Source organism: Gallus gallus, chromosome 1, assembly GCF_016699485.2.
Source record: "Gallus gallus isolate bGalGal1 chromosome 1, bGalGal1.mat.broiler.GRCg7b, whole genome shotgun sequence".
Classification (NCBI taxonomy): domain Eukaryota; kingdom Metazoa; phylum Chordata; class Aves; order Galliformes; family Phasianidae; genus Gallus; species Gallus gallus.
The window spans coordinates 167,641,578-167,657,023 of NC_052532.1; the positions used below are offsets into that span (position 1 = coordinate 167,641,578).

Consider the following 15,446-nt stretch of genomic DNA (forward strand, 5'->3'; position numbering starts at 1 on the left):
TTGGGAAAGCTTTAGCCCATGCTTTAATGCTGGAATTGACTCAGCAAGCAGTCTCTCCCCAGGAGCTAAAGTGGTGTTTGACAGCTTTAATACAAGAACTTGCCACCAACGATGGTTTTTGCACCAAAATAGCTTTGCTGGTGTGCATACTCAGTTGGTAGATGCGAGGCGACCATGATGGAAGACTGCAGAAACGCTGCTACCCATAAGCTTTGTTGCTGGGGAGCAACACGTGTTGGTCCTGTGCTTATGAGAGCTCTGCTTTCAATACCAAGCATTTGACACAGGAATGCGAGCTTCATTGTTTGGCATGGGAAGGTCTCCCTCTGCCCGTTAGCCAAAACCTCCCAAAATCTTTGTCTTGCAGTTTGGGTGGGAAACTCTGGACAGTTGTCTGAAATGATGCTCAGTGTCACCTGCAGTCATTGACACCTCTGGCTCACAAGTGTCCAGAATTGCTTAAGTTGGCTCTCAAATCTTGAATAACTATTTTTTTTTACTCCTGATCCATTTGTTTCATCTCTGAAAAGCTCGGTCTTTAGGGTGGCATTTCCATGGGGACATGAGCTCCTCCAAGAGGAAAGGAAGGCTATCAGCACCTACAAAGCACTGAGGTAACTGATAACTCCTGAATACCTCCAGTGATGGGGACTCACCAAATCCCTGGGGAGGCTGTTCCAGCGGTGGGCTGTGCTCACTGGGAGCTTTCAGATCATTCATCTCTGTGAGCAACCTACGGCACCGTTTGATTTGGGGGATGAAAGAACATTCAGCCCCACGACCAGGGGAAAATGAACCCACCTGAGCAGGGCCACTGACCAGCAAGCCTGTGCCCTGGCAGCATCGTTCTTTTTACGCCAAGGACTTTCAGGCTTGGCAAGTTTTCTCTCTCTCCAACTGAGACATTTCTCCTTGAGCTGAACGAAGGCAGTGTTTAATGGCTGCTCTCCTGCTGCAGGCTCGTGGCAATGCAAGCACTTCCTTGCCAGCTGGTGGAGGATGAAACCCCACTTTGCAATTGCAAACGCATCCCAGGGATGCAGAGCCGGAGCTGAAGAGGTCAATGGGAGCGGAGGGAGGCAATCAGCAGCAGTGCCAGAAGCTGAGGTGTCTCGATGCAGATGGTACTGCCGTTCAATAAAAGCATCCTCCCTAAGTAAGTGCCTATTGCTGAAAGCACTGCAAGGACTGCACCACGCCAGCGTGACTCAGCTCAGCAACAGCAACTTGCTCAGGGGAAGGAAGCAGCTGCTGCAGCATCTGGGCTTTAACAGCCAGGTTTGAGCTGGGGTTTCCCAAGCACTCGGCTGCAGCAGGCGTGGCACAGAGGGATGCCTTCAGAGAGCAAGAGAATAAAAAACCATTTTTAGAACGTAGATTTGCGCTGAGCACCAGCGAGCGAGGAGGGTGGCAAAGCTGCAGGGACAAGGGACAGGCAAAGGCTGAAAAGCCAAGGGCAGCATCAGATGCGACCTGCACTGCTTTCCTCCTTCACCCCAACCCACCACGTGGTTAAGCACAGAAGTATGAAACTAAGGGAGGAGGGTATTGGTGAGGTTGTTTTTTTCCCCTTCTTTTTATAACCTGTCAGCACTCTGCTGCCAGTTGGCTCTTGGCTGGTGTAGGAGCAGCCCAGCTGCAGGGCTGAAACCTGAGCTGGGGATGTGAAGTTCTCTCCTGAGCTGCTTAAGCCAAGCTCTGGGACTGAGGAGAGAAGCTGTGCAGACCTTCCTCACATGAGAGATGTTTCAGCTGCAGAAAACACCTTCCTGAGGAACGAGCCCAGTAAGTGTGTTTTAAAACAAGCTGATTTCTGTTTTTATGCTGTCCTTCAGCACGGTATCTTGTTGTGACTGGGGATTCTGATCAGCGTAGTAACTCCAAAGCTGCAGCACTACAGGAGTGCAAAGCTTTGCCTCACTAAATCACTTGAGCTTTTCAGCTGCTTGAAATAGAGAGGAGACAGCTGCATGGCAGGAAGGAGAGAGTGACAAGGAGAAAATGGGTTATGTGGAGTCAACATCTGCTGCTCAACACCACAGAACAGGACTTGCCCACTCTCTTCTCTGAACCCAAAGGCAGCAATGCATGTTTTGGAAGTGCAGTGCCAGCAACACAAAACCACTTCTCCAGCTCACTGGAAAGAGCAACATCCAGCATCCCAACAGCCTCCCAACTGATGCTTTTCCTACAACAGGGCCCTAACCAAGACACAATACTGCAGCAGAAGGAAGACTTCTGATCAGAGGCTCTGCCACACAGAAGAGAATCTGTGTTCATTAAGCCTGCAGTCAGATCGGGGTGAGCACTGCTCTGCCTGAACTCACTCTGCTGAGGAGATCGTATCTTAAGTGCCTTCTCATTTTGACTTTCAAGGGACATAATATTTACCAAGATACAATAGGAAAGGTAAGATCACATCCCCATCTGGGGATGGAGAGCAGAAGAGCATTACTTCACATTGCTCTGCTTGCACTGACATTTTAGCCAGAAAAAAAACAGCTGGCCTGAGACCCTGCCTTGGGAAAATTTATGTAAGTTAAGCTCCCATGGAACTGAAACAGGGTGTGCTGAAAACAGGCATGTCTGAGATAACAGCTCAGAGCACGCTCTGCTCTCACCTCCACAGGCACTATTTATCTCACCCCTCCTACATGCTGACCCTTCTATCTGACTCCTGCAGAAACCTGCTGCAAGGCAGCCAAGGTGCCAAAGACTCCTGAAGAGCAGTTCTGGTAGCAGCAGCTCCACATGCCTTCCATCCTCCCTGCCAGCACCCTCACTTCCTATGTCCTTCTACCTGCACTCCAAGGCAACAGTCCTGGGCAGAAACAATGTATTACAGACCTCTTCCCAGCTGAGGCTGTAAGAATGTGTTTGTATTCCTTTCTTCAATCCAGACTGCCACAAGGACAGGCAGGTGGAAAGCGCAAGGAACCTGTTTCTGTTGCATCTCAACAAGAACCAGAAAAGCAATGGGTTTTTGCTCCAGGTCTGTCAAACAGATGCTGTTCCTGGTAAGGAAGACACTGGATAAGCTATCAGTGTTACCCCCTTCACCCCACGCTAGCACTACCTGTGCTCAGAGTGCTGCTGCTGGGACTCCTGTGCCACCCATCCTCCTACCTTACTCATGAAGTCGTAATACAACTAAGGACAAACTCAAATATCCTTCTCTGACAAAGCACCTCAGCCAGCACTCAGCTCCAGTAGTATACATTCCATTCTGCTTTTAATTCATTTTAGTGTCTCTTCCAGAGATAGGAGTCTCTGTAAAATCATGAAAGATAAAAGTAGGTCCACTTCACAACGATGGTATTTCTTGGGCTTTGCCTTATTCACCTCAGCCTGCTCTTGCACAGGGTGAAACTGCATGAAGTCTGTCACGTGCTGCAGCCAGGCTACACTACAGATGGAACAAAGTCCTTGGACAATGATCTGGCTGCAATCTCTCCTGCGTGTGACCCTAAGAAACACATGAGACCAAGAGGCATCACCTAGGATGGGTTTCAATGATTTTTTATTTTAGACAACCTACATGACAGATGGTTTTTTTTTCCTCCTTCTTTAAAACAATGCCTCCACTCCAAATCAGGGTCAAAATAAAGTGAATAAAGCTCAAGATGATATCAGTCCAGTTGTTAAACATTGCCGATTCCTGGTGTTGTACTGATGAAGAAGAAACAGCAGCCAGCTATGAAGACAGGTGATCCAAAACCATAATGTTTGATTTGTTACTGTAACAAGAGTAGCAAGGGTTAGTTCAAGGTCACCGTATGTTTCTGTAACATTACATTGTATTCCCTAATTCAATCTGAACTGCCACAAGCAGGCAGGCAGAAAGCGCAAGGAAGTTACTTTTGCATCTCAGTGCAAACCAGAGAGCAACAGGAAAACTGCTCGTGGTCTATCAGAGGATGCTGAGCATTTTTATACACAGCAACTGGCATCAGCTGTTGATCGAGCCAGACCGAATGCTCACTTGCATCCTTTCTGTTTGATACAGTTTCAGATTTCCTCTCAAGTAAGTGCATGACCTAAAGAAACACTGAAGTTTATGAGTGCTCTATGTGTCTTACAAGAGCTGTATAAAGGAACAGTAACATTCTCCCCACCACCTTTGGATGTCCTGCTACTGTTTTTCTACCTCATCTTCCCTGTTCATTGCAGGGGAGCTGGATTAGATAGCCCTCAGAGGTCCCTTCCAGCTCTAAGGATTCTATGACTTTGAAGTAGATGGGTTATCTTGACCGTGCCTCCAAAAGGTCTGCCCACATAGAACAGAGAAGTACAGGCTTCTGCCCACAGGTTCTTCCAGCTTACTTCAGAGCTCCAGGCTGAAGGACAGACATCAGTGCAGCTGAACTACTGTGCTATGCTGCAAGTTGGCTCATTTTTACATGACTTGAATACCAGAAAGCCTGCAAGAGGCTTCACTGATACATTCAGCTGCCTATAAACAGGCTCTTAAAGTCCAGAATGGCAGGGGAAAGCAACTGGCAATCCCACACTGCTGGTCCCCAATGAATCATGTGGGTCCCAGAATAAACCAAAATACGCAAGTGTTGGGATCTAAATACAGTCTCATCACTACCACATTTGAACTCAAAATAATTAAAGCACATAACAGGAACTGCTTGGGCTCAGACAGCTGGAACTTCCAGACAGAACAAGGTGAAGTACTTAAGCAAGGTGTTGCCGTGTTCCCATACTTAGGGCAGTATTTAAACAGACAATTCTTGTGTAACTAAATAAGGGCAGATTAAGAGAAAGAGCGAATTACAGCAAAGTACAGCACTCCACAGTTAGCCCACACAAGTGGGATCGAAACTAGACGTATTCCATTTCGGAGGACATTGCCTTTCATAGTCTAAACCATTACCATCTACACACACCTCACTGAAGCAATTCTTCCTGCATTTCTGATCCATTACGTCACTGTGAGTCACTGCAGTGAAGCCACATCCCCCTTTCGTATGACTCAAGAGCCCAACGGAAGTCTCAGCCACTTTACATAACACAAAGCAGCAATCAGACTGCACTTGTGCAAACCCAGCTTTTAAACTGGCAGTCACCATTCAACTTTTAACAGAGATACAGTGATTAATGTAGCAAAAGAGCTACTGATGCACTCAAGTACATTCACCCTGTTCAGGTTGGTACTTACACATTTCTCAATCTCTAAGCCGTCCTTAAAGAAAATCATATAGGGGGTCACACCATCCTCACGGAAATCCAGGAGAGCCACCATACCATCTGGATTCATGTTCTCTCCTACAAAGAACTTCAGAGAAACGCGTTGCTGAGACACTCAGAGAGCTACTACCAGGAGGCAGCACCTATTATGCAAGAAATCTGTAACATCCCCAAGTTGAAAGCCTCCCTCAACAGCTGCAGGAGTGTTGCTTTCTGCAAGGTGTCCATTTTAGCACACAGCATTAGCACACTACTGGGAACAGCCAAGACAAACACATTAGGGGCCAACAAAATTCACCTTTAACATCCGTAACTCCAGCTCCTTTTAGCTACATTTGCACTTATCACAGTACCTCAAGCTGCAATGAGCTCCCCAAACACCCAGAAGTCTTTCAAGTATTTCTTCTCCCTGACTATCAAGGCCACTAATATCCTCAAGTGAGGGTCTCAGTTGGATGTCTTTACAATAGGAGTTCTCTAAACTCAGCAAGCTAGTTCAGCAAAAACAATCTCAGCTTGTATTACTGAAACAACGCTATAAAGAAATGTAACTAACCTGGTAGTTTTTGAAGTTGGCAAGGATGTGTTTGATTTGTTCTGCAGCCCCTGTCATGAAAGGCTTTACTCTCTCCGGCTTGTGTTCCTCAAGTCTGGCTTTGATTCTGGGAAGAGAATAAGAAGCAGGTTTTGAGAACATGTTCTACTCTACACGCTGTGCAGCAGCATCACAGTAGAAAGCTACCAGCAGCCACAGTTTGACTGGGTTGCATTTCCCATCCCCCACCCCTCCACGAACGCTGGTGTATTCACAGAATGGTGCCCGCCACTCAATTCCATTTTACTCCCAGGTTTGTGCTAGACAAAAATTAGCAAGCCATTTCCAGAGCAACAAGAGCACTACCCATCAGTATCACAAGAACCGTTTTCACCTTTAACGTTAACCCACTTTGAGCAAAGGAATCCATCCCTTGGAAACAAACAGCTCCATTTCACACAGTTTCAGACATTTGAACAGTCAGGTTCAGGAAGCTTTCCTTTACCACCCCCCTCCCACACAAACATTTGGCGGAGAGATATCAAAAAGAAAACAGCAAGGCTGCAAACAGCCTCCAAAGCACACAGTCTGGTCTCACAATCACAGAACACGTTAGGTCAGAAGGGACCATAAAGCCCACCCAGTTCCAAACCCTGCTGTGGGCAGGGCTGCCAACCAGGGCCCTGTCCAACCTGACCTTGAGCACCTCAGCCAAGATAAGCACAGATATCCCAGTATCGACCCTTTAAAGCTCCAGTTCTGCCAAGGATTCAAACATCACTGAATTTCACAGCCAGTTTGGCATCTCCATCAGAGCTGGCACCCACCAGGAATAAAGGCAATCTCAGCCCCACGTGAGTTACTTACGCTTTCATGTAGTCCTTGATGTACTTCTTGTACGACTCTTTTGTGAAGCTGGTTTCCTGAAGGTGGTGGTTTATCACTATATCCACACCGGTTATCACCGTGGCTTCTGTCCCCTCTCCCTCAGGACCTTCAGCAGAGGCATTGCCACCAATTAGAGAGTCATCAATTTGACCCTCTGTCCTGGTGACCATCTAGATTTAGAGACATCAAAAAACTTCAAGGCTCTGCGAACACCTCGCTTCCACTGCTCTCACACACCTACGTACGGCCTGCCGGCAGGGCGCCACCTCAGAGCCACGCTCCCCCCGCACGGCTCTCCCCGGGCCCCTCACCCCGCCCGCTCCCCGCTCCGTCCCCCCCTCCCCGGCCCCGCCGCGCCCCCGAGCCGCGGGCCGGGCGGCTCTCACTCACCTTCCCCTCCACTTCCAGGCACAGGCCGTTCGCCACCTCGCGGATCTTGTAGATGTCCGAGAACATCTCGTCCTCTGCGGGGACACGCACACACAGGCGCCCAACGCCGCGTCAGCCGCCGCCATGCCGGTCCCGGCCCCCCCACAGCTCCGCCGCATTCCCTCCCGCTCCCCTCCCCTCCCTTCCCCCCCCCCCGCAGCCGCAGTGCACATGCGCAGCACAGCCGGGCCCCGCGCCCGGTCCGGGCCTCAACCCTCCGCCCCCCACCCAGCTCTAGCGCCCCCTCCCCCCCCGCCGCCGCCGCTCTTACGGCTGATGCAGTCCCGGTAGATGATCATGGCGGCGGCGCGGGGCGGCGGGGAGCGGCGGCGCGGCTCTCTGCGCAGCGACCCGAGAGCGGGCGGGAGCGAGGCGGAAAGGGCCGAGTCAGCGCCGGGCGGAGCTCATATAGCGGGCGGGCCCCGCGCGTCACCGCGCGCGCATGCGCCCTTCCATTCCTCCGCCTCTCCTCCCTTCGCAGCGCCCCCGCGCGGCCGTTGGGCGGGAAAGCCCTCAGCGCCCTCAGCCCGCCGCTAGGAGTAAACTGTGGTGTTCCTCACCTGTTTGTTTTTTTTTTTTTCGTTCAGGCAGCTCTTGCATTGAGCCAGGTTCCATATATTCCAGAACAATTAGCTCACATGCGGTCCCTCTGCAGCACGGGCCATTGCGGTGCTGACTGACATCTAAAATGACATGGCAGATCTTCCTCAGAGCGCATCTCATCTCTGGAGACATCTAAATCCCACGGGCTGACAAAGCCCTATGCTTTTATAGGTAGACCTTTGAGGATTTTCTAGGTAGGTGTGTACAGAGCTGCACAAGAAGCCTCTTTCATGGAAGACATCTCAGCTAGTTATGAACTACTGCAGTGCTACTCGCTCCCATCAAGCATTAGCATCTGGATTTGACTGTGCTCAACTAATTAACTGCGTCTTGAATTAAATTGACAGTTACCAGCTGGGACAGAAAGGACAGGGACAGAAGCAGTGTGTTCTCCTATCCTTTAGGGAGGCTGTGAAAATCAGAGAGTAGCGATAGTATTTTACATCATGCACTGCATGCGTGGAGAGGGCTCTAAAAATATGTATCTCCTGGTAGGGAGAAATTGAAAAACTGAAGACTGACCAGCACAAGACAAGCTAGGCACTCACCATGCCTGCGTCTGTAGGGTTTGCACCAGCCTTAATAGGGTGTTCTTGGTTCCACAGACCCCCATGTCAGCCCCAGAGCCACCAGCTCCTACCCCAGTGAGGCCACAGCAGGGCCAAGCTCCAGATCCCCACAGCCCTGCCCTGCTCAGCAATGGCCCTGCTGATCCAGACCCACCTGTGGGCCCACATCTTGGCCTTGACTCATTCCCCACAGAGGTGTCTGGTGCCTGGGGCTGCCCCAGTGCCACCAGCTGCCCTGCTCCCGGCCTTCTGTTCAGCAGTTCTCCCTGCACTCAGGAGAAATACAGATTTTGTTACTGTTTGTCTTCCTGTTCTGGCTGGGTTTTGCATGGCCTGCATGGCCTGCATCTTGCCTGGCTTTACACCTACCTCTCCGTTTCACTCAAGGACAGTGAGCTGCGCTCCTTCAGATAGGAAGGTTTCTGCATAGCAGCAAAAAGCCTATTCACCTATGGCACCCAACGCATCCATTCAGCTTACCTGGAGCCCTGCCAGTGGGGATGTATGAGGGGGTCATACTGCCCTGCACTGCCATTAGTGCTTTTTCAGTAGAAACAGGACTGGAACTGCCAAGATAGAATTTTAAAGCAAGGGAGCTGAAGAAAGTTGTAGCCACATTTTAGCCTCACCAACCTTATAAGCATCCATTTGGTTGAAACTGTTGTAGGAAGGCCTGATTCTGCTCTTGTCTTGGGGCTTGGATGATGTTGGCACTCTGGACAAAGGGCCTGAATAGTAAGAAGATAAGGCCAATGATCCAATGGGCAGACAGGCAAGTTTACAAAAGGCAAATCTATTGAGGGCTTTTCAACATGAAGATGCACCATCAGGTTCAGGCACGCTGTGTGCCCCACACTGCTAGATGCTGAAAGGGTGTACTGGGGGAAGCGCTGCATGCATGATACCAGCCCTGGCCCTTGGCTCTTCTTGAGGCTTTCACTACTGACTAATGCCAGAGGACACTGAGCAGATGCTGCTCTAGAGGGATCTTGATATGCCTCCACATGGTTACTGTGATATCATGTTCTTGAGTGCAGAGCAGAAATGCTCAGTTGCAGACACAGGACAGGGCAGCAGTTCTGCAGGACAGAGCTGGGGACAGGTGACTCCTAAGCTGAAGAAGCAGAATCATTCATCTCACCCGTTTAAAGAGAAGCCAACATCGTGCTGGAATGAGTGAGTGGTGATGTTATCTATTCAGTGCTGCTCATACCTATCTGGAGTACTGAATCCAGCTTTGGGAATTCATTTTAAAAAGGGCGTGGACTAGTTGGCAAGAGTTCTGAAGAGCAGGGGAATGAAGAGAGGTCTGAAAAGCACAGCCTCCAGGTAGTTATTTTGTTCCACTTAGGAAAGAAGACGTCAGTAGAGTTGTCAGTGTATTTAAGAGAAGAGCAGCCTATCCCCCATGTCCACTTTGGCTAGGAGAGAATGTATGTTGGTTTATTTTGATGCAAGGCTGTTTTAAAACAGGCACTGGAAACATTTCCCACTGCTGACAATAGAGAAGCAAGGAGCGGACTCTCTACATGATTCTCCATCCTTGCAGGCTTCTGAGAATACACTAGAAGCCTGCTCAGGTGAGAGCAGAAAGCACATTAGATCCATCATCAATGACAGATAACGCCTGATCCTGCCCTGCAGCAGATTAACATACTGCAGCCAGGTCCTTCCCAGCTTTGTTCTGTGCGGCCCAGCGATTCTTAGATAAATGGTGTGCTGTCATTGACACCGTTCACAGCGCTTACACAATTGGGACACAAATAACATCCTCGTATCCCTATTTAGAATGGATAGGAGGGTTTGGAAAAGGGACGTTGCCAGAGAGGAGTGTGCTCATTGTCCTGCATGGAAATCACATGCACAGAGGGGGAAGCATTTAGCTTCTGTAGTGCTCAGAGCTTTAATCCTGGTACAATTCTGTACTTCAGTCCTATTTAAATACAATATCTGTACAGTCCTTTGGCTCAGATTAGAGCTATGTGGCAGGTAGGGCTCCTTCCATGCCAAACTGAAGGAAGAGGGGAGCAGTGGTTTAACCTGTGCTCGCATGCAGCAAGCAAAATCTCTTTGGTTGGTCTTAGAGCAGAGCAGTAAAGTTACAAATTCATCCACAAAACCAGAATCAGTGCATGCCCGGCTGCTCCAATTGCATCAACTCCTTCAGTGATATACGGAAAAACCCCACTAGATGGCGGGGCAGGAGCTGGTGGATGGCAGGCAGGCAGGCAGGCAGGCAGGCAGGCGTGCAGCGCTACTCGCGCTGCTAGGAGGACACGGCTTTTGCTAATGGTATCATTCCCCCGTCACCTGAAATGCCTCAGGACCTGTGTAAGAAAAATTTGGTTTTGGACCTGCAACTGATGCACACAGATAGCATTCACTCCTGAAAACCAGCATCCCCACGTGACAAGCTTGAGTCTACTGAGTTGTTAACCATTGGAGGGGCTAATTCTGTCCTGTTAAAATCCCTCAGTTGTGATTTAATGAAATAGAATCATATCACTGAATCACAAAATAGCTTGGTTTGGAAGAGACCTCAAAGGTCATCTATTTCCAACCCCCCTGCAGTGGGCAGGGTTGCCAACCACTAAATCAGGCACTAAATCAGCTCCATCCAGCCCAGTCTTGAACACCTCCTTTGAAGTTTGGAATTGAGTTATTACATTATTTTAATTCCTTGTTGCATGCTTTTCAGTTCACTGTGATGTGTGAGATCTAGGAGGATGTGTCAATTGAAAAATAATTGTCAGAGCACACAACTTGCTATGGTGTTATTCCTAAAACTGCAGCACTGAATTTGTTATCAGGTAATAAATGAGGAACACCCTCAGCTGGGCTGATAAAGCAAACCTTGCTGCAGGTGCTTCAGGTGAGTAGCAGGAATGAAGATATCATTATAAGATAGCATTCAGTCTAGAGAAGAGGAGGCTTAGTGGAGACCTTATTGCTCTCTATAACTACCTGAAGGGAGGTTGTAGTGAGCTGGGGGTTGGCCTCTTCTCTCGTGTAACCAGTGATAGGACTAGAGGGAATGGCTTCAAGCTGCACCAGGGAAGATTCAGGCTGGATGTTAGGAAATACTACTTCTCTGAAAGGGTGGTCAGGCACTGGAATGGGCTGCCCAGAGAGGTGGTGGAGTCACCGAGCCTGGAGGTGTTCAAAGAGCGTTTGGATGTTGTGTTGAGGGACATGGTTTAGTGAGAACCATTGGTGATGGGTGGGTGGTTGGACTGGGTGATCCTGTGGGTCTTTTCCAACCTTGGTGATTCTATGATTCTATGATAAGCAAGAGGTCACATCAACTTTTTGGTCTCTCAGGTGTGCAAAGCATCACTTTAAGATACCGTAGAGGAAAGCAGGCAAGAGAACTAAAAGACTGCATTTTGCAAAGCAGTTTCTTAAGCTGAAATCCAGTAACTTGAGTTCAAAACACTTGTCAGCTGAAAAAAACAATGCTGCTGTTCTTTTCCATGCCAGATCCTAAGACAGGTTTGTTATTCATAATTTCCTGATAAGGATTTTGTGTCTTCTCTATTCCCTTCTTCTGTGAAAATCAGAGAGATCTGAATGACAAAGGATACGTCCAAGGGTAAGGAGGTATCAAGCAGCTTCTGAGATCTGGAATTGTTCTGGGTTATATGGTTTTAGAAAGGTAGAGAGACATTACGAAATGGGGAACGTTAATGGAAGCTCTTTGCAAATTGTCCTCCACAAATGTGCTGTAATAAGGGCCGGTCTGTTTACCTCTGAAATGGCTGATGATCTTAGGCACCTTAAGATTAGGGTAGGAAAGGGCCTTGAAGGAGGACCAATCCTCAGCCTTCTTGCTTCAGGGGGATTAGTTAGACATGCATCACTCTGGGAAGATGTTTGTCTGCCTTGTTTTTGAAATCTCCGGAGAGATGTTTATCTACCTTGTTTCTGAGATCTCCTGATGGTGGTGATTTCCAGTCTCCCCTAGAGCACAAACATTGCCCAGGAAGGGGGTGGGGGTCTGTCCTTGCACAGAGGATGAACCAGCATGTCCTCTGCTGTTTGCTTCTATCACAAGGCCACTGGGCACATGGAAGTCTATCAAAAAAGTTGTGATGAAAGTAGCAGAAGAAGAGGAAAAGTACCAAGAAGAGAGGCAAGGAGTCAAGTAATAAACTAGAACGGGACATGCTAGCTTTAAGGAGTATCTGGGGTGGTGGGTATAACGGGATCTTTGAAATTAGAAGTAGCATTGAGAAAGTTTAAAAAGGTCCATTATTCCCTGCTTCTGAATACAGGGACTATGAGATACCAGGTTTGGAACAGACAAAAGAAGGTTCCTTTAACACAGTACATGTAGTTATGCTGTGGAACTGATTGCTCCAGGGTGCTGTGGATGCCAGAAGTTGAGACTATTGCAAAAGCAATTAGAGTCATGGAAAAAATGCAGAAAGGGCTATTAAGCATTCCTGGCTTGGGAAGAAGCCCTTCAGCTAAGGGCTGCTGAAGGCTGGGGAATATCATGCTGAAAGGTTCCTGTGTAGTTGCTATACCCTTTTTCTTTGCCTCTGTGTGTCTGCTGCAGGACGCTGTCTGAGGCAAGGGGCTGCATCAGGCTAATGTTTGCAGAGCAAGGCAGGGAGCCCACAGGACCACCCAGTTATGCTCTGCAAGGTTCCTGCGAAGTGCCACCACTACAAATAAGCAGCAAAGAGCAGTTGCTGTAGGCATAGTGGTCACACATGAGTCTAACAACCTTCCTCTGCATAGACATGTAGATTTTTTCAGGATGAAGAGTTCGGAAAGTTCTCTTGTAGCCTTGGATTGTCTTTAGTAACTTAGGAATAGCTTAGAGGAGGCATCTCAGGGAAGGATGAGGAGCAGAAGGCTGTGAGCATGCTGGGGAGCTGTCTGTGGCCATCTCTGAGGCCAGAGATAACCCCTGGTGAGCTGTGGGACAGTGCAGAGGAGAGGGAGACCTTCTGCTCTCTCTGCCTCACCAACTCCCAGCTATGCTAATCGTATCAGCAGCAGCCCCGAGGGCTTCTTGTTGGCTACTTTTGCTGTCTCACAGTTCTGACCTCGTTCTGACATTTGAAGGAGCAAGTAAAGCCCTCACATCAGCTGCCATCAGCTTCCTGGCTGCTTCATTAGTGTAGCCAAGCACCCAGCCAAGGCCGTGTCAGATATCCCTGGGTAAGCGAAGGACTGTGGAGGTACTGCAAGGTCAGGTAGCCCTGTTTCGACCAGCCTAGGAAATCATGTCCAGCTCTGACAGTTCTTTGGGCAGCCACAGTCCACCTCTGCCTGTTCTGTTTCTGAGTTGCTCTGTAATGTCCAGTCCTGTACTCCTTTACCTGTGGCTAACAGGCATTAAATGACAGCACATTTCCCAGCTGGGACACCCTGCCATACACGCATGCTTCAATCCATACATTTTCAGGTGTGTAAGCAAGCAAAGCTGGGAGGTAGGAAAGATGTACACATGCATCCAAAGCTGAGCACACATATTTTTTCTGCTGTAAAAGAAAACTACCATGGCCATGACGCACACAGTGGCTTGTATGCTCTGCTTTGTTTTGTTTCTGCTAAAAGGTTATGCTGTCCTTCAGTTCTGAAAGGCTCAACGGAGTGGGCAGCAGCACAGCATGCACCTGGGGGGCAACAAAGAAATCATTACTCTGTGGGGATGGGAAGCAAGAAGAAATCCTACTGAAATAGTGTATACAGGAGCAAGAGGAGGCAAAGACAAGAGAGGCTCAGGAGAGTATGGTAAAACAGCACAAAGCAAATGATTCTCCACTACGAACAGCACGAATACAGAAACCATGCAACAGATGCAGCAAGCTGAACATAAAATGTATGTAAATTATTCATGTTGTCAGTGCATTTCCTTACCATTCGTGAATGGTTTTGTGCTTAACATCTGAGAGAGAATCTGAGCAGTAGGTTTTGGTTACAGCGAGTGTCGCAGACCCGCAGTGAGACTGTGCAGGGTGCAGCGTGCAGGCAGTGCCCACAGCTATGGTCAGCCCCTGGAGAACCAGAACTGCTCTGCTTTCCAGCTGAGAAGAGCTCCTCTGTGGCAAGGCAAGGGGTGAGTTACAGCCAGGCACTTGCAGTGCCGTGGAAATGAGGGCTGTTTTCCTTTCTGCTAATCTGTGTTATTATGTCCTCCTTTGGATTCCCCTGCTGGTGGTCAATGCTGGTTAAAGACATGGCTGTTATCCAAGGCCTGCACTCACGTGCTTCATGTACGAAATGCTGACAGGAAAAAAAAAAGCAAACTTTCCATTCCTTCATTGGGCGGTTCTGCTGCTGCTGAACACAAAAGGCACCATTTCATTTCCTTCGTGCAGCCCTTATTTGTTCAGAAACGACTTTCCTTTTCCAGAGGAACGACCTGACCTGACCTCTCGTGGGTGCCACAAGTCGCTACCAGTGGGAGTTTCAGAGCCTCAGGGCTGGGACTTTTACTTGCAATTTATTTATTTATTTATTTATTAAAGGATTTCACATGAAAAGCCCCCACACAAAGTCTGGATCTGTTGATTGTTATGGCCCACTGAAAATAAACCATACAATCATAGAATGGCCTGGGTTGAAAAGGACCACAGTGATCATTGAGTTTCAACCCCTCTGCTATGTGCAGGGTCGCCAACCACCAGACCAGGGCTGCCCAGAGCCACATCCAGCCTGGCCTTGAATGCCTCCAGGGATGGGGCATCCACAGCCTCCTTGGGCAACCTGTTCCAGTGCGTCACCACCCTCTGGGGGAAAAGCTTCCTCCTAATATCTAACCTAAACCTCTCCTGTCTCAGGGGAGAACTCTCTGTTCCTGTAAGAACTATAACAGCTGGTAGCTATGCAGACCACCCATGCTTATTCATTCGTAGCCTCTCTTTTGCTTTAATACATTTGTAATATGGTGTTACATTTTTTTCCACAGGCAGGAAAACAAAAATGGAAGAAAGATCACAGTTATTCAAGGGCAACAAGAATGTGAGCTGCTACCATGATAAAATACTTCAGTGGTGCTGATGCAGGAGTTCAGTCTTCAGAGTGCTGCCGTGTTCTCACAGTGTGGCATTTGGCCTTGCGTACCCAAGACTCAAAAGGTTAATCCCCAAAGAGAGGCACAAAAAAGGGCTGGGCTTTGGAGTGACAGATGAGAAGTTCCATGTCTCAGCTCCGCTGGAGCTGCTTTTGTGGCACTCAGGGCTAAGCCTGTAAATCACAGAATAGAAAGT

General features: G+C 48.7%; 1 protein-coding gene, 1 long non-coding RNA gene and 2 other non-coding genes across 4 annotated transcripts; 1 reads left to right on the forward strand and 3 right to left on the reverse strand.

Moving 5' to 3' along the window:
• Positions 1-2,875: 2,875 nt before the first annotated feature.
• LOC112531627 lies at positions 2,876-3,011 on the reverse strand. Its single transcript, XR_003073523.1, has one exon. It is a non-coding gene; the product is annotated as a small nucleolar RNA SNORA31 (small nucleolar RNA).
• A 492-nt stretch (positions 3,012-3,503) lies between these two features.
• Positions 3,504-7,432, reverse strand: TPT1 (tumor protein, translationally-controlled 1). Its single transcript, NM_205398.2, has 6 exons — positions 7,320-7,432; positions 7,010-7,083; positions 6,599-6,789; positions 5,753-5,858; positions 5,168-5,284; positions 3,504-3,737 (listed from the first exon to the last, which is right to left on the reverse strand). Exons 1-6 carry the CDS (start codon positions 7,345-7,347, stop codon positions 3,735-3,737), a joined length of 519 nt encoding a protein of 172 aa, NP_990729.1. The 5' UTR covers positions 7,348-7,432; the 3' UTR covers positions 3,504-3,734.
• On the reverse strand, positions 3,794-3,923 carry LOC112531626. The gene has a single exon (XR_003073522.1). It is a non-coding gene; the product is annotated as a small nucleolar RNA SNORA31 (small nucleolar RNA).
• Positions 6,297-15,108, forward strand: LOC100859822. Its single transcript, XR_001463634.3, has 4 exons — positions 6,297-6,585; positions 9,694-9,800; positions 13,792-14,056; positions 14,159-15,108. It is a non-coding gene; the product is annotated as an uncharacterized LOC100859822 (long non-coding RNA).
• Positions 15,109-15,446: the final 338 nt, after the last annotated feature.